This window comes from Sphaeramia orbicularis, chromosome 4 (assembly GCF_902148855.1).
Source record: "Sphaeramia orbicularis chromosome 4, fSphaOr1.1, whole genome shotgun sequence".
NCBI classification, from domain to species: domain Eukaryota; kingdom Metazoa; phylum Chordata; class Actinopteri; order Kurtiformes; family Apogonidae; genus Sphaeramia; species Sphaeramia orbicularis.
This window is the reverse complement of record NC_043960.1, coordinates 59,183,290-59,207,244: the sequence shown is the minus strand read 5'-3', so window position 1 is coordinate 59,207,244 and position 23,955 is coordinate 59,183,290. Positions and strand designations below refer to the sequence as shown.

Below are 23,955 nucleotides of genomic sequence, written 5' to 3'. Positions count from 1 at the left end.
TATTTGGACGTTCAGAGGCTCCGTAGTTACCATGGAAACACTGGCATCTTCTACAACATTCATTCACCAGTAAAACCCATGGAGTTGGATCAATGACAGGTTTATAAATATTAAATAATGAATAGAAAATGTACAAAATACAAAATAACATGCAAAAAACTGACTGAAATTAAGTAAAAAAAAAACTACAAAGTAAGCAACAAAATGAACAAAAACTAATAATAACCCATGGAGTTGGATCAGTGACAGTGGATGGAAACACTGGGTTTATGTTCAGTTAGTGACAGATTGGACTGAAAAAGTCATGTTTTCCTCAATTTTTTCTGTTTTTAATATAATAACCTTTGAATTTACTCTGAGCTTTAATGAGCATCTACACGATCAGTGAATTAAATATAGAAAAATACAGGATTTACACTGAAACAGGTCAAATACAGGATAATATTAGAATAAATACTGATAAATGACTTAGTAAAGGTTCAGTTGTGGGTTACATGTACAGTACAGGCCAAAAGTTTGGACACGAGAAAAAATAAAGGAAGGTCCGCACAACCAGTGAGCTCACTGTGAGCTCACTGGTTGTGCGGACCTTCCTTTATTTTTTCTCACATTCTACTTTTTTGGGATCCAGCACACCTCTAATTTTGGATGTGCGTGTCGTTCACCTTTTTTCAAAAGTTTGGACACACCTTCTCATTCTTCGCATTTTCTTTATTTTCATGACTATTTACATTGTAGATTCTCACTGAAGGCATCAAAACTATGAATGAACACATGTGGAATTATGTACTTAACAAAAAAGTGTGAAATAACTGAAAACATCTCTTATATTCTAGTTTCTTCAAAGTATCCACCCTTAGCTCTGATGTCTGCCTTGCACACTCTTGGCATTCTCTTGATGAGCTTCCAGAGGTAGTCACCTGAAATGGTTTCCACTTCATAGCTGTGCCTTGTCAGGGTTACTTAGTGGAATTTCTTGCCTTATTGATGGGGTTGGGACCATCAGTTGTGTTGTGCAGAAGTCAGGTTGATGCACAGCTGACAGCCCTATTGGACAACTGTTAGAATGCATATTATGGCGAGAACCAATCAGCTAAGTAAAGACAAACGAGTGGCCATCATTACTTTAAGAAATGAAGGTCAGTCAGTCTAGAAAATTTCAAAAACTTTGAATGTGTCCCCAAGTGCAGTCGCAAAAACCATCAAGCGCTCCAACGAAACTGGCTCACATGAGGACCGCCCCAGGAAAGGAAGACCAAGAGTCACCTCTGATGCTGAAGATAAGTTCATCTGAGTCACCAGCCTCAGAAATCGCAAATTAACAGCAGCTCAGATTAGAGACCAGATGAATACCACACAGAGCTCTAGCAGCAGACACATCTCTACAACAACTGTTAAGAGGAGACTGCGTGAATCAGGCCTTCATGGTCAAACAGCTGCTAGGAAACCACTGCTCAGGAGAGGCAACAAACACAAGAGATTTATTTGGGCCAAGAAACCTAAGGAATGGACATTAGACCAGTGGAAATCTGTGCTTTGGTCTGATGAGTCCAAATTTGAGATCTTTGGATCCAACCGCCATGTCTTTGTGCGACGCAGAAAAGGTGAACGGATGGATGCTACATGCCTGGTTCCCACCGTGAAGCATGGAGGGGGAGGTGTGATGGTGTGGGGGTGCTTTGCTGGTGACGCTGTTGGGGATTTATTCAAGATTGAAGGCGACCTGAATCAGCATGGCTACCACAGCATCCTGAAGTGACATGCCATTCCATCCGGTCTGCGTTTAGTTGGACCATCATTTATGTTTCAACAGGACAATGACCCCAAACACACCTCCAGGCTGTGTGAGGGATATTTGACCAAGAAGGAGAGTGATGGAGTGCTGCGCCAGATGACCTGGCCTCCACAGTCACCGGACCTGAACCCGACCGAGATGGTTTGGGGTGAGCTGGACCGCAGAGTGAAGGCAAAAGGGCCAACAAGTGCTAAGCATCTGTGGGAACTTCTTCAAGACTGTTAGGAAACCATTTCAGGTGACTACCTCTGGAAGCTCATCAAGAGAATGGCAAGAGTGTGCAAAGCAGTCATCAGAGCTAAGGGTGGATACTTTGAAGAAACTAGAATATAAGAGATGTTTTCAGTTATTTCACACTTTTTTGTTAAGTACATAATTCCACATGTGTTCATTCATAGTTTTGATGCCTTCAGTGAGAATCTACAATGAAAATAGTCATGAAAATAAAGAAAATGCAAAGAATGAGAAGGTGTGTCCAAACTTTTGGCCTGTACTGTATGTGCACGTCTCCACATAAATAGTTCCAGGTCTTTAAGGGTTAACCCCTTGAACACTGGTTTCAGATGTTTGTGGCACAAGATTTTATCAGTTTGAGAAAGAACAGACTGTACCAAACAACTTAAAAAGGGGATAGGGGGCAGTTAATGCAGTGTTTTTCAACCTTAGGGTCAGGACCCCACATGGGGTCACCTGGAATTTCAAATGGGGTCGCCTGACATTTCAAGTAATTGATAAAAAATGTTAAAGAATTAAAACTGACTGATAAAAATTGACATTATATTACCTAAATGTCATCTAAAATTAACCTTTATTCACAATATATTATAGCAAACTATTACATGATCAAAAACAAATTAATTTTAGCAAAAAAAAAAGTCTCTGTTTTGAAAGTCTGGGGTCACCAGAAATTTGTGATGTTAAAATGGAGTCACGAGCCAAAAAAGGTTGGGAACCACTGAATTAGACTGTCAGCATTTCTACTGTTAGTGCACAGATGTGTTCAAGTACCTCATTTCAACACTACTTCAGTCCCATAAAGGTAAATATTTCAGTAAAAACACATGACCGCCTCCTGACTGCTTTGATTTGAGGTGATAATTAGTGAAACCTTGAGGTCACATGACTCGTATAATGACGGCCAACGCCTCGCTCGTCCCGAGTTCATCACACCGTTTATTATTACAGTCATTATTGAGGAGTTAATGGCCTCCAAAGGCAGCGTGGTGCATTTAATGACCACATCAAATGGAAACATTCCACGTTCGGTACCTTCAGTTGACTCCAGGATGAACCGATGGAGGATTTGGTCCAAGAGGTGGAACTCTGAGTCCGAACTGGAGGTGGAGATCTGCAGAAACCCACTGACGATACAGTACCCTGAACGCACCATGACGCATTAGAGCAAACAGATGAATGTAGTTCAGCCCAAAATGGAAGAAAAGTACAACAGAAAGAAACTAAGACAGATCTGGAAATCAGATTTTCTTGACCAGGTTAAAAGTGCGTATGACTTTTATCACTACTGTTTGTTCAGATCTGTCCAACCTCAGTCAGATCCTCAGTATCATGAATCTGTTTGTCCTTCTGTGATAATTCACCTGAATCTCTTCTCTCATGCTGAACAGTTTCATACTGTACTCCACCAGAAAGTCCATGTGTTTGCAAACAGAGTCGGTATGTCACTGGGGCATTTTCAGAAATTTGTTGCAAGTGACTATTTTTGGTCATTTCCGCACAATAGAGCTGCACGATTTTGGGCCAAAATAAAATCCCAATTTTTTCCTCTAAAAACTCCATTTTTTTTTTTTTTGGGGGGGGGGGGGGGGGGGGGGGAGAGGTTAAAACTACAAAAGACAACAGAAGTGGGCATGTCGTTTTCATGTGCAGCCCACAATGCAACGCAAGTTAGACCAATGTGAGTCAGTGACAGGCATCAGTCGTGTGTGTGTGTGTGTGTGTGTGTGTGTGTGTACCACATAATATGAGTGATCCTCATGCAGTTCTTTTAAAACTGGGGGATCCGTGTGTGAAACCACAGTTTACATTGGTATCACTACTGCAGCCCATCACAGATTTTTTTTTTTATTGATATTTTGACAGACAGTACAACATATGCCATCATCACAAAATAGAAGACATAAACATCATCCACTGTCTGGTTTTCAAATATGCACGTAAGACAAACACTAACAAACACCAGCAAACAAACAAACAAACCCACTTATGCCTTACATTGAAGTTCTACATTTGTCCTCTCATTCTACCTCTCAGTCAGTATACTGGATTAGGTAGGACCAGACCCGGCGCCTTACGTTTATATAGACATCCTCTCTATTGACGTCAGAAAGGAGCCCCAGACTTTATTGAAAATGTCTTCTCTCCCCATTACTCTGTATTGCCCATCACAGATTTAAGGTCTGTGGCCAGGACATGGACATGGGATCAAATACAGGTTCCTTTCACCTTACATGTATGTTTCATGTATTTTTAAAAAAATTTTCTTGGACATATATATTTTTTGCCACTTATAGGCAAGGAACCAAATATGGTAACTTCAGTTGATTCCTTGATTTTCTACGTAATAAAAATGTTGAAAAGTTTCACCACAGTAATAAAGTCTTCTTCTGTCGTCCAATAACAGACTAAGGTTGTAAAAGGGTTTAAACCAGGGCTGTCAAACTCATTTTAGTTCAGTTCCACAATCCGCTAAATTTGATCTGCAGTGGGCCGAACCAGTAAAATAAGAACATAATAATATAGAAATAAGGTCAACTCCAAACTTTTCTCAATGTTTTAGAGCAAAAAAAGTAAATTTACATTATGAAAACTTTTACATCCTTTCAAAAGACTTGAATAACATGAACTGAAAAAAATAAGTGCAATTTTAACAATATTATGCCTCAGTTTATCATTTACACATGTACATTGTAACTTACAAATACACAAAACATTTAATATCAGGCAGAATATTGTTAAAATTGTACTTCTCTTAAGACTTTTCAGGTTGTTCATATTTGTTCAGGTTATTCACAATTTTTTGCTAAATTCTACTTTGTTTTAGTGTAAATACATGAAAATATTTACATTTACAAGGAGAAAAACTTGGAGTTGTCATTATTTATATGTTCTTATGATAGTATTTTACTGAATCCTGCCCACTTGTGATTGAATTAGTCTGAATGTGGAACCTGAACTAGAAGGATGGTTAATTTCTTAGTGTAATTTTTGCATTTTTGCACAAATTCATCCCAGGGGCCGGACTGGACCCTTTGGCGGGCCGGTTTTGGCCCCCGGGCCGCATGTTTGACACCTGTGGTTTAAACAGATCATTAACGTCCAATCACCGAACCAGAACCAGAAGAACCCTCAGGTCCATCTGAGCTGTTGATCCGGTCCCATCCTCTGCTGGTTCTGTTTTTTTTTTTTTTTTTTTAGTTCCGTGTGAATCCTTTGTGTGTGTGTGTGGTACAGTTTGACTCTGGAACCTTTTGTCTCCTTCAGTTCTTCTCCATCGTCCTCATCATCTTCATCGCGGAGGTGGCGGCTGCCGTGGTGGCTCTGGCCTACTCCTCATTTGTAAGTCCTCCCCTTCCTCCTCCTCCTCCTCTTTGTCTCTCTTTCACCTCCTCATCCCTCCGCCTGTATTTTATCTCCATGTAAATTCTCCATGGCGGCGGCGGCTGCACTCATTGAATTACAGGCTTTATGTCGACGGCACCACATTTGGACACTTAATGACTGCAGGACGGCCGGCGGCTGTGTGCGCTGTCTCTCACTTTGAGCAATTTATTACCGTGGAATATGGAAGCTAAAGCATTTTATATGCAAAACAGCCTATTTATACACACACGCACACACACACACACACACACACACACACACACACACACACACACTCCATTTCCATTTAGTGCCTGGTGTAATAATTAAAGGACTTCAGATGAGCTATGTAAAAGGAGGTTAGTGAGGACTGAGATACTTAAACAGAAAATAAAGAAGTGCAGGTTTAACCAATCAGGACATGGATGTGAGCTCCTGGGGGTGGGAGTAAAAAGGGGGGTGGGGGGTCGAACATAACCCTGTCTGCAGGAGGAGCTGAGCAAGTGGATTCAACTGGAACTCATCTGTTTGTGTTGGTGGTGAATCATAGATGAACTCAACAGAACAATAAAGCACCAGCTGTAGGGGGCGCTGCCCAGTTAGTACTGGGGTGTTTGACTGCGTTTGCTGCGTCACTATTTTCTAAAGGTCTTTAAGTGAAACAGAGCACACAAACCCACAAAAATACCAATAAAGACACAATCCAATGCAAATCTGAAAATGAAAACATACAAAACGTCCATAAAAAACCCCATAAAAGACAGACACCAGCCCCCAAAATAAAAACAAAAACACAAAACCAACCTTAAAAGACGAACAACGACCCCCAAAATAAAAACAAAACAAGAACAAACTCTCAAAAATAAAAACCTTGGTGTATTTCCACTGAAATTACCAACAGAAAAAACACAAATCCTCAACAAATGCAGATATTTGACAAAACTCACTAAAGTACTATCAGACAGACACCTGAAATCTTTCAAAAAACATGCACAGAATGACTGTTTCTCCCTGTTTTTAAAAGTTTGGTGAGCTTTTTGTGAGCGTATTTATCCTCTAAAAAGCAAGATGAAAAATCATCCTTTTCTAAAGGTCTTCAGGTGAAACAGAGCACACAAAACCCACAAAAATACCAATATAGACACAACTCAAAGCAAATCTGAAAATGAAAACATACAAAACGTCCATAAAAACCCCATAAAAGACCGACAACAGCACTCAAAATAAAAACAAAAACACAAAACCAACCATACAAAGACCAACAACGACCCCCAAAAACCCACTAAAGCCCACAATACCAAAAAGAAACGCACTCAGAGAGTGCAGCCCTCCGCCACGACAGATCCCCACCCCCTCGATCACCACCAAAATTTAATAATTTATTCCTTGTGCCAGTATCAACATTTCCTGAAATTTCATGAAAATCTGTCCATAACTTTTTGAGTTATCTTGCTAACAAACAAACAAACAAACAAAAAATGGTGCCATATGAAAGCTCATATACGAGTTCCTATATGTCAATAATGTAACCGTGTTGGCTAACTGGTGTCATTTTTGAGTTATTAGTTAGCATTTGAATGTAAGAGAAAACAAATTGTGACACCCCGCAAATTCCCTGCGTTACTGCTTCTGTAATTTTCGTTGAACAGCAAAAAACAGAACTTATGTCATAGAATATATGTCTATGGATGTGCAAAACAAATTTCATAATGATATTTCACGAATTGCATTTTTTATGATTTTTTGAAAATGGTGTATAAAAAATAACAAAAGTCAACAGAGCGTAACGTAAGAGAAATGGAGCGGAACGATATTTCGTACAGAGTTGAAGCTTGGTACCGGTCATGTGTTTGTCAAATTATATTCAATTCCAATCAATATTTGTTGAGTTCTAATTTTAAATGTGTGGTAAATGGGATTTTCAGTGTTCAATGTAAATGTCCACAGAGTCCACATTCCACAGTGGATGTGGATAATTTTGTGCCAGATACAAGATATTGTTCTAAGCTACAAGTGGATCCAATTGGAGGCTAATTGGAGTCGTTTTGGATTTTTGATGAATTTTGGAAAATTGCTCAATGATGACAGATGGAAAATTGTAGATGTTGTGACCTTGCAGTGACCTTGAACTTTGGCCTACTGGGACCAAAATTTAATGGGTTGGTCCCAGGGCCTAGGCCTATCTGTGGGGAAGATTTGGGAAAGATGGGTGGAAGAGTTTTACACTAAAGTTGCAAACAAACAAACACACACACAAAGCAAAGTGATCACAAAACCCCCTGGCCGAGGAAATAAAACCCAACCACAGATCTTCAAATGAAAACACACAAAAACCATAAAAGACCAACAACAACCCCCAAAATAAAAAGAAACCAAGAACAAACTCTCAAAAAATAAAAACCTTGGCGTATTTCCACTGAAATTACCAACAAAAACCCCCACAAATCCTCAACAAACACAGACAGAACTCAAAGTATTGTCAGACACCTGTTTAAAAACTGTGTACAATATGACAGTTTTTCCTTATTTGTGAAAGTGTTGAGATCTTTTTGTGAGCGTATTCATCCTGTAAAAGGCCTGATTCTTTCAGAGGAATAAACTACAGATACAATAGGGCCTGGTAGAACCTGATACTGTTCAATAAACCCTCCGGTACAGACTGTCCGACGTGGACTTGGAGGCCGTTCAGTGCTTTGTGTCCAGTCCTGCTTTCACACAATGAACCTGTATTTGTTCAACGGCGTCCTCAGAGGCCGAGCTGCTGACGCTGCGGGCGCTTTACCTCAAATAAATCTCCCTGGTCTCATTTACAAAAGGCGAGACATTAACGGCGTGTGGACCTGAGAAACACTGAAACATAGATGTGATCTATTGTGCGAAGCTCAGGGAGATGCAGGACATAACTCAGGTTTGTGTTGTTTAAGCAGATCGCAGATATGAAGTCAATTTAATGCGCGGCGTGTTAGCATTAGCATCATGTGTTCATTACCCGCACAAAGGACGGATGTGAGCGTGAGAGCAGCTGTCCGTCTCCTGCTCTGATGACACTCCGTAAACACAATAGCTCCAGGATAATGAATATGGCCGTATACGTCTCATATGCATATATATAGCTCCAGTGTCAATAAGTACCAGGTGATAAATAAGGCGTGGATCTGTTCTGCTCCATCGGCGGCGTAAATCTGCCGCTCATCTCCGCACAGCCGATAACCTTCAAAATAACGCACGTTTAATAAGCTGTTCCAGAGGCATGATGGGAGGACGCTGCCGGTCTACGACTGACCAGAGGGATTTACGATGGGACGGACCCACAGACGGTCCGTCAAACACCCACATGAGATGTTTAGAGAAGAACCTGGACTCGAGCAGAGGGAAGTCCATTCCGTTATCCACTGCCCACGGCGCCGTTTTATTAACTGTACATTTACATATTCGACTCCCATGTGCACAGCGCTGATACGGGAACTGACCTTCGCTGTGGAGAATCTGCAGACGGACTAAAGTTCCATGCATCTACAATCCTGTCTCAGGTGAAGAAGAAATTATTTTTACCCTCAAGAGTCTTTGGAAATGTTGGAAAAACCAAATCTTATCTTCAACAAAGACCAAAAATGACCCAAACTCTAAAACCCACAACAGATCTACAACAACAAACGCAGACAAATGTTTGACAGAGGTCACGAAACCTTGAGAGACTCACAAAAAAACTCGCAAAAACCCCCTGAAAAAAACTGAACTAACAGAAGCCCCTAAAAACACAGAAGAGACACAAAAACATTTCTCGAACCAACAAAATACTCACACAAAGAAAAATAGGACCAACGGTCCTGTATCTTATCGGCCAAATTAAAAGCTTTGGGAAATGTATCCAGATCCATTTATTCTCCCCCAGTTCTGTGTATTTATTCTATTACAGAAATAGTCCATGTTTTGGTCATATTCCGTTCAGATCTGTAAAAAATTCAAATTCACACTTGATATCATTGATACTGATTTATTGGATCAATCCACTTCCTATCTGTTATAATGGGAACATTTGTCAAAGTGGCACCACATCCAGAATCAGATCCGGATCGAAATAATTTCAATCCCTTGTGTTGACATCATCATACAGAAGCTGTATACCAAGTTTGAAGTCAATCAGAACTGGAGTTTGGGAGAAAAAGACGATTGAAATTTTTTCCCATCAGAGCCCATGTTAAATTTTCTGTCAGTTCCAGATCCAGAAGAAGATCCTGATCAGCATGTGGACATTATGTTTGGGTCATCTGCCCATCAGGGCTGGACTGGAGACATTTACACTGGAGATCATTTAGATTTACTGAGTTATTGCATCCATCCACTTCCTATCTGTTATAATGGGGACATTTTTCAAAGTGGCACCAAATCCAGAACCAGATCTGGATCCAAATAATTTCACTAACTTTTGTTGACATCATCATACAGAAGCTGTATACCAAGTTTGAAGTCAATCAGAATTGTAGTTTCAGAGAAGAAGACGATTGAAATTTTTGTAACGAACGACAGACGCCGCCGCCGCCGGGCGCCACATGACGACAATAGCTTACGGCCTGTTGGCTGGTAAGCTAAAAACAAACCTTTAAAAACACACAGTAAATCTACAAAAACAGCCATTAAAAAAAAACAACAAACCAACAATAAACATAAAAACCCAAAATAAACCCTGAACCTGTGGAAAACAGACCAAACCCACTGCAGTGGAAACACGTGTGTGTCTGTTGTGTTGTCGTCTGTGTCCAGTCCACTGTGTGCGTTTTGTGTGTGTCTCTGTTGTGTTGTCGTCTTTGTCCAGTCCACTGTGTGCGTTTTGTGTGTGTCTGTTGTGTTGTCGTCTTTGTCCAGTCCACTGTGTGCGTTTTCATGTGTGTCTCTGTTGTGTTGTCGTCTTTGTCCAGTCCACTGTGTGCGTTTTGTGTGTGTCTCTGTTGTGTTGTCGTCTTTGTCCAGTCCACTGTGTGCGTTTTGTGTGTGTCTGTTGTGTTGTCGTCTTTGTCCAGTCCACTGTGTGCGTTTCATGTGTGTCTCTGTTGTGTTGTCGTCTTTGTCCAGTCCACTGTGTGCGTTTTGTGTGTGTCTCTGTTGTGTTGTCGTCTTTGTCCAGTCCACTGTGTGCGTTTTGTGTGTGTCTCTGTTGTGTTGTCGTCTTTGTCCAGTCCACTGTGTGCGTTTTGTGTGTGTCTCTGTTGTGTTGTCGTCTTTGTCCAGTCCACTGTGTGCGTTTCGTGTGTGTCTCTGTTGTGTGTTGTCTTTGTCAGTCCACTGTGTGCGTTTTGTGTGTGTCTCTGTTGTGTTGTCGTCTTTGTCCAGTCCACTGTGTGCGTTTTGTGTGTGTCTCTGTTGTGTTGTCGTCTTTGTCCAGTCCACTGTGTGCATTTTGTGTGTGTGTGTCTGTTGTGTTGTCGTCTTTGTCCAGTCCACTGTGTGCATTTTGTGTGTGTGTCTGTTGTGTTGTCGTCTTTGTCCAGTCCACTGTGTGCGTTTTGTGTGTGTCTCTGTTGTGTTGTCGTTTTTGTCCAGTCCACTGTGTGCGTTTTGTGTGTGTCTCTGTTGTGTTGTCGTCTTTGTCCAGTCCACTGTGTGCATTTCATGTGTGTGTCTGTTGTGTTGTCGTCTTTGTCCAGTCCACTGTGTGTGTCTTTAACACTTCGTGGTGTGTTATGTTTCCCTCTGACAGTGATGAATTAGCCGCTCGGTAATAACCCTCCCTGATCTCAGACGCTCTCTCGCCGTCTTGGGGGGGGCACTTTTAATTGTGCTGTGTATCCCAGCATCCCCTGGGGCGTCTCCCAGGCCTGCCCTCTTTACTGTACCAACACACACACACACACATATACACACACACACAGACACACACACACACACACACACACGGTGAACACATGGCTGTGTGTGTCGGGTCTTTGTGCGACTGTAAACGACAGGACGCTTTATCAAAAAAGAAAAAGAAAACAGTAGAGGAGTCGTCGTCAGCAGGAGAATAAATGCTTTTGTTTTCTCTGAGGCCTCGAACAGGAAAACCGTCTAAAAACACTGGTGTTCTCATTAGAAAACATTCAACAGGATGAAATTAATGTTGTACGGCCGTTTCAAAACATTTCTAACTAAGACGGGCCAAATGTGGGGGCTCGTCCGGGATCAATAATCTGATCAAACCTTCGAGTCGAGGAAGTTGTAACTAAGGCCTGTTATTTAACAGTGTGTCGGCTTAAATTTGACATATTTCAACGTGATATCATGAATTGCGTACAGATAACACACCACTTTTAATTGGCGTATTATCTGTACGCATTATAAACTTTCAGTGTGCATATTTACGCCTCATAAAATAGAACGCCATTAGCATGATTAGCAGCTAGGGCGATCAGCGGTTTGCGCAATTAGCAGCTAGTGTATTGACATGTCATCAAATGGCGTTAAATAACATGCGAAAGGATGACAATGCGTACGTATAGCATGCCAAATGCAATAAACTGGCATCACATACAACGCAATTTCATGAGATCAGTCTGCATATTTGTATGAATGTATGTATAATTAATAGGGTGTAAGAAAATATTGGTTCTGCTATATCACAAGACTTAATTTCACAATACTGTATCGATATTAAAAGTACTGTATCTATATTTTTAGGTATTTATTCAAATGCGGATATTGTGGAGGTTCATTTTAGTTCTTTGTTTTTCTTTTTTGTTTATATGTATTGTATTAATGTTCATTCCTTTGTTGGGATTGAACTCAAATACTACTCTGATGTCAGTTCTGAACTAATATAATATGAACATTTGAACAGGATCCTAAACTGTAATGTCTGTAAAACAGAATTTCAGTTTGAACACAGAACATTGTGCGATATGACATTAGGTCCTGTTCCGATCAAATAAAAATGTGTTTAGTATTTGTGCAGATTTCTGGTGTAATTCAATGCTTTCAGGGTATAATCTTTTAAAAAGAAAGAAAACCAAAAAAAAAAAAAAAAAGCCTTTTAAACAGTATCGTGATATATCGTGATATATATCGTATCGTGATCCTAGTTTTGTGATTTGTATCTTTTAGCCAGATTCTTGCCAATACACAGCCCTATATATATACATATAGTAAAAAAAAAAAAAAAAAAAGAAAATGAAGAATTCCATTTAAAAAAGACAAATATCACTGCTTTAAATATCCTGATAGTTCACCACATTGACCTTTTGTCACAGTTGTGTTTCCACAGTGAACAAACTCAGACCAGATCAGATCTGATTGGATCCAGTGGATCCTTGTGTTGATGAATAAACTCATTCTGACCAAAGTCGCATCAATATAAATGTAAATGCTGCGTTTAGAGCCGTAAAATGCAGAATACGGCTCGGCCACTTTCTGATTTATCTGCGTTTTCCCGCAGATGTTGAGCGGAGGTGTTTATTTCCCAGGTGTCTTTGTGCGAGCGCCGTTTCATTTAATATGTGATGAATGGTGCATCTGGAAGTGGACCTGCAGCCCAGGGAGGAGCTGTTGGACCCGAAGCCGAACGCAGGATTTACATGTTCAGGCCTCACATCTACATAAAAAACACTGTGGGTTCACATCCATTAAACACAAGGTCACAGAATAAGGAGAAACCGCTTCTATTTTTACAGGTGAAGGCTGAGAGGATGAAGCTATTTTATAGAAGATACTGAAAAAGAAAACAGGATATGAGATGTGAGGGAATGATGGGAGTTGGAGTGTGAATGTAAATGAGGACAAGGTTTGATAAGGCTGGACGTGGATGGAATCTATTCAGACTGGGTGTGTTTGTCTTTAAGTAGCCCCCCCCCCCACACACACACACACAAAAAAAAAAAAAACAGTTAAAAGATGAAAATGATATAAAAGATGCAACGAGTATAATCCGTGAATGAATGAAGTGTAAACATTGAACGTATATTTATATTACTGTGTGTTTAGAAACACAGTCTCCATGGGTTTAATGATGTTGGTCCAAAACTGATGAAAAACGTACAGCTGTCGTTTACATTTGAAAGACACAAACTCATATACACATATAAATAAAGCAGGGCTGTCAACATATAGACCGGGGGTCAACACCAGCCCACCGGCTCCATAGTTACTAGGGCTGTGTATCGGCAAGAATCTGGTGATACGATACAAATGGCAATACTAGGATCATATGATACATCACGATATATCATGATACTGTTTTTGTTTCTTTCTTTCTTGTTAAATGATTTTTTCCTTGAAGAATTGAATTACAGCAGAAATCTGCACAAATACTAAACACATTTTTATTTGATCTCAACAGGATCTAATGTTCTATCACCAAATGTTCCTGTGTTCAAACTGAAATTCTGTTTTCCAGACATTAGTTTCAGATCCTGTTCAAATGTTCATATTCTATTAGTTCAGAACTGACATCAGAACAGTATTTGAGTTCAATCCCAACAAAGGAACGAACATTATTTGATAAAAGAGTGTTCAATAATAATGATGAAGAAAAGAAATCAAAAAAAACAACAATGAACCTCCGCCACATCTGTATTTGAATAAATACCTAAAAATATCGATACAGTACTTTTTTAATATCGATACAGTATTGTGAAATGAAATATCGTGATATATTGCAGAACCGATATTTTCTTACACCCTTAGTAGTTACCATGGAAACACTGTCATCTTCTACAACACTGATTCATCAGTAAAACCCAGTTTTATATACAGTATATTATACAATGAATAAAGGGAACAAAAATGAATAAAAACTCTACGAAATCCTTAATAACATGAAAAAATAAACCAAAAACAAATTAACCAAAATGAAGTACAAAAAAACAAAACAAAACAATAAAATAAGCAACGGAAATGAACAAAAGCAACCCTAGTAATAAATAAAGTGAACAAAAATGAACAGGTTGGTTCAACTGTCGAACGAGTCAAGACGTAACTGAATTCAAAATGTGTCAAATGTACATGTGATGAATCCAAAACTGTGCCTGTTCAGAGTAAATCTTTAATCTGACAGAATCTGCACTTTTTTTGCAAATATTTGACTTTAATTTCAGAGAATATCAACATTTTTTAATGTCAATTTCCCTCTTTATTGTCAGAAATCCAGGTTTGCATCATTAATTTATCCCTAAAAATTCAGTTTTTCTGTTCATTGTTAGTTTTTCTTCATAAACTCACAGTTTTGTTCAGATAAATTCATTTTTTTCTGCAAATTTTATAACTTTATTCTCATAAAGTCTGAATATCTTTCTTTGCGAATTACAATTTTAACCATTTGGTATCAGGGTGAGTATATCAAACACACTTTACACTTCCTGTTATTAAAGGTCAGATTATTTTTCATCATTTGTTTTTGGTCTGAATTCAGCAGTTGTTCATTTGTGTCTGTTTAAATTCTGATCCATCCACTAAAACTATCCCATAAAAAAACAAAACAATAAAATAAGCAACAAAATTAACAAAAAAACAGCCAAAATAATAAATAAAGGGAACAAAAAATGAATAAAAACTCAACGAAATCCTAAATAACATGAAAAAATAAGCAAAAAAATTGACCAAAATGAAGTAAAAAAACAAACAAAACAATTAAAATAAGCAACAAAATGAACAAAAACAACCAAAGTAATGAATAAAGTGAACAAAAATGAACAGGTTGATTCAACTGTCGAATGAGTCAAGCACAACTTAGCACAGTTAGCACAACTAAAAATCTGTCAAATGTACATGTGATGAATCTGAAACTGTGTATGTTCAGAGTAAACCCAAAAACCAGAGAAAGTAGAATTAGTATTTCTGAGATAATTTTTCAATGAAAAAATATTCGTAAATTGAGAATTAAAATAATAATAATAATCAAAGGATAAATAAACGTACGAGCAGAATAAAAGAGCCTTTTATTCTCTGGTCTGTTTTTGGTCGTTTCAGGCCGAGGGGCTCCTCAGAGCGTGGGCGACTCCGACTTTACAGAACGACTACGGCAGCGAACCAGTGGTCACCAAGATCTGGAACACCACCATGACGGAGGTGAGTTCAAGCCCCGCCCACATCCCGGACTGACACGCCCACCACGCGCATAAAGATCCGAAGCCCGACGTGTGTTTTTGTGTCTTTGTTTCAGCTGAAATGTTGTGGTTTCACCAACTACACAGACTTCATGGGGTCAAAGTTCGCCAAGGAGAACGGCGGTAGTCTGCCGCCGAGCTGCTGCTGGACCCACAGCGCCCCCTGCAGCCCGGAGGAGGCGCGACGCAGCGACGTTCAGGTCCGAACCCGATGAAACCTCTTCAACCGCTTCGCACACGGAGTCAACTTTAGATTGACTTCACTGAATAAGATAAAATAAAAACAGTCCTGGTGTCGCAGTACGGTAGCGTCTGTTCTACTGAATGTGTGAGGGTCGTCAGGTTCTGTTCTACAGTCCTTTTCCATCAGACCTCTGTGCAAAACATTACCGAGATTTACTAAATGTCGAAAAAAAAACAGAAGTGCGTAATGTCAGTTTTTCCAGCAGGGGGGTGGGGGTTATACAGAACAGACGGGCAAAATGTGGGGGCTCAACCGGGATTAATAATCTGATCAAACCTTTGAGTTGAGGAAGTCGTAACTAAGGCCTATTATTCAATGGTATGTTGGCTTAAATTTGACATATTTCAACGTGTTTTCATGAATTGGGTACAGATAACACGCCAATTAAAAGTAGCGTAAAAGTGTGTATATTTACGCCTCGTAAAATAGAATGCCATTAGCACAATTAGCAGCTAGCGCTATTAGCGGTTAGGGTTAGCAATTAGCGGCTAGCGTGATCAGCAGTTAGTGCGATTAGCAGCTAGCACATTGACATGTCATCAAATAGCGTTAAATAACATGTGAAAGGATGAAAATGCTTACCTATAGCGCGCCAAATGCAATAAACTGGCGTCACATACAACGCGATTTTATGAGATCAGTCTGCATATTTGTATGTATGTATGCATAATTTTAAAAATGTTTTCTTCGTTTTTTTGTTTTTTTTTTAAAGAAAAGGAAGGATTACATTTAAAAAAAGACAAATATCCCTCCTTTAAATATCCCGAGAGTTCACCATATTGATGTTTTGTCACAGTCGTGTTCCACAGTGAACAAACTCAGACCAGATCAGATCAGATTGGATCCTTTGTGTTGATGAATAAACTCATTCTGACCAAAGTCGCATCAATATAAATGTAAATGCTGCGTTTAGAGCCGTAAAACGCAGAATAACGGCTCGGCCACTTACATATCGTTATAGTGTTCATATGAAACAGTATAAACCACACTAATACTCTGATCAGTATCTGATCGGTGGAGTTATCAGATTATTACTGATCGCAAGTCTGTTTCGTTAAATGAAGAATGGGATCCCTCAGGGCACCGTCTTAGACCCCGTCATTTATACGTTTACATTCATGTATTTTCAGATGTACATCTACAGAGTCACACTGATGACAGTAGATGCTTTTCTGTCAAACATCTGCGCAAAACATTACCGATATTTACTAACTTTCATAAAAACAGAAGTGCATAATGTCGGTTTTCCATTAAATCACAAACATGATGATTTGTTTATTAATTATCGCAAGATGATACGAGAAGTCGTTCCATAAGCATGACGACAAATGTAAATATCGTGGTGATTTACAGATATAGTCATTATTAGGGGTGTAAGAAAATATCAGTTCTACAATATATCACGATATTTCATTTCACAATACTGTATCAATATTAAAGTACTGTATTGATATTTTTAGGTATTTATTCAAATGCAGATATTGTGGAGGTTCATTTTTGTTTTTTGTTTTTCTTTTTTGTTTACATTTTATTTATTATTCTTTAACACTGTTTTATTAAATAATGTTAGGTCCTTTGTTGGGTTTGCACAAAAATAATGTTATGATGTTAGGTTATGGTGTTGATTTACAGATATGTTCATATTTCTCTTGTAGCGCCCTCTAGGTCCTGGAAAATGCTCATATTTCTGTGTTGTTTTGAATCTAGAATGCTCGTTCCCCCTCTATCTCCTACTAAATTCTAAAGTGATGTGGTTTCCTAGTGTGTCCACACATACACACACACGTTTGGTTAAACTCTTCTTCTTCTCTTGTTCTGACATCCATCAACATCTGTTCGTTTTTGGTCATGTGACTCTAGTTGGACTAAAAGGTCTTTCCGTTGCAGTTTTGTGCGATATACCAATTTGCCGTTGCCCGAAAAAATCACCTCTTGCAAGAACAAAAACTTTTCATCAATAAACAAGAGTTTTGGCGAAACGGACATTTTTCCATTAGGCAAATTTTTATGCGCAAGTAAAGTAAAGAATCTTGTTAAATTTTTCCAACTGAACTCTCTCCAGGACAACGCTGAAGTGCTTTTCCATCGTAGTTTAAGAGCTGTCATTTATCGGTTATTCTGTTCTCCCACTGGAGATCAAATGGGGCTGAATGTGGAACCTGAAAGAAAACGAGTTTGAGATGTCCTGCGTTAAACGGACACTGAACGCCACGTGCCACGTGCATTCTTGCCACGGCAAGAATGTGGCAATACGATACAAATCACAATACTATGATCACAATATGATATAAAGGCAATTTTTTATTTGTTTTGTTTCTTTTTTAATAGATTTCTTTTCCTGGAAGAATTGAATAAAACCAAAAATATGCACAAATACTAAACACATTTTATTGGATCAGAACAGGATCTAATGTTATATCACAAATTTTCCTCTGTTAAAACTTAAATTATGTTTTATAGACATTACAGGTTGAAGATCCTCCTCAAATGTTCATATTCCATGAGTTCATAACTAATATCATAACATTATTTTTGTGAAATCCCAACAAAGGAACGAACATCTTTCCTCCTCAGACAATAAAAAGTGCTTTTAGGATGATTCAAATAACCATTATTTAATAAAAAAAAAGTGTTAAATAATAATAAATAAAATAAAATTAAAAAAAACATAAATGAACCTCTACCATATCTGGATTTGAATAAATACCTAAAAGTAATCGATACAGTACTTTTGAATATCGATTACAGTATTGTGAAAGGACAACATCCGATATATTGCAGAACCGAATATTTTCTAACACCCCTACTCATAGTCATTCTGATGAGACAACGCTGACGTTTTCATCCGTTTAAACAGGTCCCTTTTTTTCTTCTTCAGGGCTGTTTTAAGCACATCCTCAAAACCCTCACAAGAAAACGCCAACATCGTGGGAGGCATCGCAGCAGGAATCGGGATTTTAGAGGTAAACACAAATAATAAACAATAAATGGTAAAAGAGTGGACTCGTTCAAATGTGACTGAGTTCAAAGAAATTTACTCCGATTCGGAAAAACCTCGGTTTGTTTCCACCTAAATTACACTGTAAAAAACATTCCCTCGACCCCAAACTTCCCCTGATTAAAGTTCCCAGTAGGGCCCCTCGACCACATAGGATGATTGAGTGACGGACGGGACCGACAGCTGTCCCTCCCTCCCCAGAGACCTCTTACACACTCAATCATCCTACGAGGGGTGACTGAAAAGTTTTAAGCCTAACATGGAAAGGATTAAGATATGAAGACCAAATTTGGCCCATGAAATCTTTCACATATCTTAATCCTATCCAATAAATTTCTTGGTCATAGGAATCTTTTTCCGTTTTCCAGGTCCCTGAACTTTCTGTATCAAGTGTTTCCTGAAAAATGGACAGACTTGAGTATGGGGCTGATTTGTGACTATGGATGAGACTGGGGTCCATCACTATCAGCCTGAGACCCAGGAGCAGTCCAGACACTGGAAACATCCCATGGCACCAACCCCAAAGACGGCAACGGTCGTACATATACTTGATGACAGCCCATACTCCAGTTTGTCCATTTTTCAGGAAACACTTCATACAGAAAGTTCAGGGAGCTGGAAAACAGGGAAAAAGATTCCTATGACCAAGAAATTTAGTGAATAGGATTAAGATATGTGAAAGATTTCATGAACCAAATTTGGTCTTCATATCTTAATCCTTTCCATGTTAGGCTCAAAACTTTTCAGTCACCCCTCATATGTGGGTGGACCGACCGACCGACAGTTTTTGTTAACGATAATAACCTTGCATGGAACATCTTACATATAAACTGAAGTTGAAAGAAAATCTCTTGATAGAAAACTGTGGAAAATGGCTGATGTTCAGGGATAAATGTGTCTGTTAACGGACCTGAACATATTCTGACACAAACACAGGCTGTTCTTTTCATTTCTCTTCTGTTCTTTTGTTTCTTTTCCTGCTCCTCAACCTGAGGAGATTGGATCGTACTGATAAAAAGTGTAAAAAAAAACAAACTGTATGAAAACCATTTTGACGTGATTCTGACGCTGTGCAGATGATGCTCTTACCCTGTGGGCGTGTCTTCTCCCTCAGATCGCTGCCATGGCCGTGTCCATGTACCTGTACTGTCACCTGGACAAGAACGTGAGCTGAGACTGAACCCCCCCCACCCCGAGACCAACGTCCTGATGTCCAACTGTCCCTGAAGACACTCTGTACCGTTCATCTACTCAGAAGTGTCACACTTTATATGTTAGTGTCATTGTTCAAGATTTGCCAAATACAGAAGTCCAAGTAGATTCAGGCCAAATGTTTCTATAATGAATTTATATTTACATGTTTGAATAAATAAAATGAAAATATAATCAATAATCTTTAGTGTCAGTTTTATTTTGTGTAGGGATGCACAAGAACTATGGGGACCGATATTGAAAAAATGACGTCATTCAGATAACTCCAATAATTAAAGTTTCAAACCGATAAAATAACAGCCCATATATAAATCTAAATTGCTTAGATTTGGTGCATTTCACCAGTGCACATTGTTGTCTTGACAACTGCCATAAAAACCCAGAAGAAGAAGAAGAAGAAGAAGAAGGAGGAGGAGGAGGAGAAGGAGAAGGAGAAGAAGGAGAAGGAGAAGAAGAAGAAGAAAGAAGAAGAAGAAGAGAGAAGAAGAAGAAGAAGAAGAAGAAGAAGAAGAAGAAGAAGAAGAAGAAAGAAGAAAAGAAGAAGAAGAGAAGAAGAAGAAGAAGAAGAAGAAGAAGAAGAAGAAGAAGAAGAAGAAGAAGAAGAAGAAGAAGAAGAAGAAGAAGAAGAAGGGTCAGTCAAAGGGTTTTCAGTTCCTTAGTCCAGTACAGCTGGAAGACCAAGAAGAAGATCCAGACCCAGAGGAAGATCCAGACCCAGAGGAAGATCCAGACCAAGGGGAAGATCCAGACCCAGAGGAAGATCCAGACCAAGGGGAAGATCCAGACCCAGAGGAAGATCCAGACCCAGAGGAAGATCCAGACCAAGAAGAAGATCCAGACCCAGAGGAAGATCCAGACCAAGAAGAAGATCCAGACCCAGAGGAAGATCCAGACCAAGAGGAAGATCCAGACCAAGAAGAAGATCCAGACCCAGAAGAAGATCCAGACCCAGAGTAGGATGCTTTAGGTTCAGTAGAAGAATTTATTGGACTGTTAACGGAGTTTAACACTGACTGGAAAGAAGAAGAAAACAACTGGAACTATGGGAACTTTTGGGGTTTGGTATCGGTATCAGTATCGGTTACAAAACGCAGAAGTTATCGGTATCCGTACTAAAACTATTCCGGTGCATCCTTAGTTCTGTGTAACAGTAGATCTGTTTTAATCACCTGAACTAGACCTGGATTTCAGAACTGATTTTACACCAACCAATTAATCATTTTATAATCACACACACGTGGAGTTTTATTCTTTTCCTGTAGATTTCAAGCCTAAATCTGCCACACACACAAAAAAAAAACACACGCCCTAATGTAATGATTGACACAACTGGGATGTGATTATTTTCCCCAAAGCGACCGTGGAACAGATTGATGTCAGAAATAAAAAGGCGTCGAGACGTGGAGCGAGTTGGTCATGAGTAAAACCCATCTGTCTTCATTAAAGCTGTGGAATGAATGATGTCGGACACAAACACACCTGACGGAGTTAACAGGCCGACGCCCACAACCACAACCACACTCATTATGTTCGTGTGCAGCCGCGCACACGCATCATATGTTCAGTCACACAAGACGTACAGCTGATGAGGAGACGCTGATCGAATATGTGACGAGTGGAAACAGTGGACGGTCAGAACCGGTGGAATTCACCAAACGTGTCAAATATCACCAGTTTTCTTCTCAAGGAACTGTCGACATTAGAGTTTGTACGGTTATGGAATGTGACGGCAAAGAGATTCAAAAACACGGTTCTAACGGAAGCCAAAGGGACGTTTATGTCCCCGAGGGAAAACAGAAAAAACACTAATGACTGGGTTTAGGGATGGCAAAAACATCTTATCATGACTTTTAGAAAATAATTTTATGAACTCTGACTTCAGTCTGAAACTCAGTCGTCATCAACGGCAACAAACCAACAGAGTCCAGACAAGGTTTAACTCTGACCTGGAGTCAAATGAAACCACAGTCGACCTGTGTGGGTCCAAACCCACATCCACAGCTTTACATACATTTACCTGTGGGGCCACAGCCAGACCAGGGTCCAGACCCAGACCAAGACCAGGGTCCAGACCAAGACCCAGACCAGAGTTCACACCCAGACCCAGACCAGAGTCCAGTCCAGACCCAGTTCTGAAGTTTTCATTCTCACATTGTTTCCATCTGTTTCATCCTGTTTGTTTGTTTTTTCTAATAAAAATTCTGGATGATTCCTGTTAAATACATTAAATGTTCAGATACCAGTTCAAATGTTTCAAATGTTGATGTAAAAGTTTTCATCTTGTTGCATTTTAATGTCATTGAACGTTTTTCATTTAAAAACTGGAGGATTTACAACTAATGCACCAAAACTCAAGTGTCCACATACTAGCGTTAAAATGTAGGAAATAAAAGGAAATGGAAAATAAACGCAGGTAAACATGACACAGTTCAGTAAAAACGGTTTTATTGGATTCATTTGGATAAAAGGCGTCAGTTTCACATTAACGTCCATCAGAACCCACAACGTTTTCCACAGACGCACGGGAAACCCACACCACAGATACCACCGGACGCTATGAAAAACCCACCGCAATCACGTACTGCCGCAAACATGTACCGCCTCATTAACGCCGCAAACTAGTACTGTCGCATTAACATCGCAAACACACACTGTCGCATTAACATACCGCCACAAACATGTACCGCCTCGTTAATGCCACAAACACCTACTGCTGCGTTAATGCCACAAACATGTACCAACGCGTTAATGTTGCAAACACGTACTGCCACCTGAATGTTGCAAACATGTACTGCCTCGTTAACACCGCAAACACGTACCACTGCATTAACATCGCAAATACGTACTGCCTCGTTAACGCCGCAAACATGTACCGCCTCGTTAATGCCACAAACCGCCATGATAACACCGTAATTCCGATGCAACCAGATATGTAGCGCCGTGGTAACGCTTCAAACATATACTGTCACAGTAATGGCATAAATCGACACATTAACGGCAAAAACTGAAACTGACACTTCAACACTGAAAACCCGACGCCGTCAAGCACATACTGCCGCGGTGACGCCAAAAACCGCCGTAAACTGAAAACTGAAACGTTAACGCCTCGATCCCACCGATGCCAAACAGATACCAATACAAACCAAAAACAGCTACGTTAACGTCAACACTTCCAAACGAGAACTGTTACATTAACGCTTTAAACCCGACGGCGCCAAATGGAAAACGGCGCGATAACACCTTGGACTCAATGGCGCCGATCTCTGACCTCAGATTTAATAAACGCACAAGTTTTACAGTTTTCGAGGAAGTTTACGACAAAACAACGAAATCGGAAACACGCAAATCTGCATCAAACAGGATCATCGGTGGTTTTCATCCGTCACGGTTTTAAAACATTCACACGACACACGTTTCCTCTGAGTTTGGACTGAAATGTGTCCATATTTGATCAGATTTGTCCAAAATGAAGAAAGAAAACAGGAAATAACACAGAGGAAAACAGTTTATGTGACGACATTTCATACGACGACGGTGTATTAAGGCCACATATGAAAATAAAAGCACCGTCACTACGAGAATAAAGTCATAAAGTATCGAGATAAAACGCATAATTTTATGAGAATAAAGTTGAATACAAAAAGCGCCAGAATTTTATGAGAATGAAGTCGTAATATTATAAAAAAAATAAAGTCGTCATATTTTGAGAATAAAGCCATAATATTACAAGAATAACATCGAAATTTAAAAACGGACGGGAAAAATCTTATAATTTCTATTCGACTTTGTTCTTTATGAGAATAAAGTCGAATACAAAACGAGCCAGAATTTTACGAGACTGAAGTCGTAATATTATGAAAATAAAGTCATCATATTTTGAGAATAAAGCCATAATGTTACAAGAATAACGTTGAAATTTAAAAACAGGCGGGAAAAATTTCATAATTTCCAGAATAAAGTTGTACCCACTGGTCTCATAATGTAGAACTGGAACATTCTGTGAGGTTCTACTTTCATTTGGAGTTTACGCACAAAG

General features: G+C 39.4%; 1 protein-coding gene and 1 long non-coding RNA gene across 2 annotated transcripts in view; one reads left to right on the top strand and one right to left on the bottom strand.

The window, feature by feature from the left end:
- The window catches only part of LOC115417683 (tetraspanin-1-like), a 24,146-nt gene extending 4,217 nt beyond the window's left edge, over positions 1–19,929 (top strand). The window contains 6 exon segments of the mRNA XM_030131709.1: positions 5,297–5,371; positions 15,329–15,427; positions 15,522–15,665; positions 18,588–18,617; positions 18,619–18,672; positions 19,822–19,929. Of these exon segments, the coding sequence (XP_029987569.1) occupies positions 5,297–5,371; positions 15,329–15,427; positions 15,522–15,665; positions 18,588–18,617; positions 18,619–18,672; positions 19,822–19,881 (462 nt within the window). The 3' untranslated portion in view covers positions 19,882–19,929.
- Positions 19,930–22,347: 2,418 nt separating this feature from the next.
- LOC115417685 (uncharacterized) lies at positions 22,348–23,886 on the bottom strand. The gene is made up of 2 exons (XR_003935184.1): positions 22,631–23,886; positions 22,348–22,520 (listed from the first exon to the last, which is right to left on the bottom strand). It is a non-coding gene; the product is annotated as an uncharacterized LOC115417685 (long non-coding RNA).
- Positions 23,887–23,955: the final 69 nt, after the last annotated feature.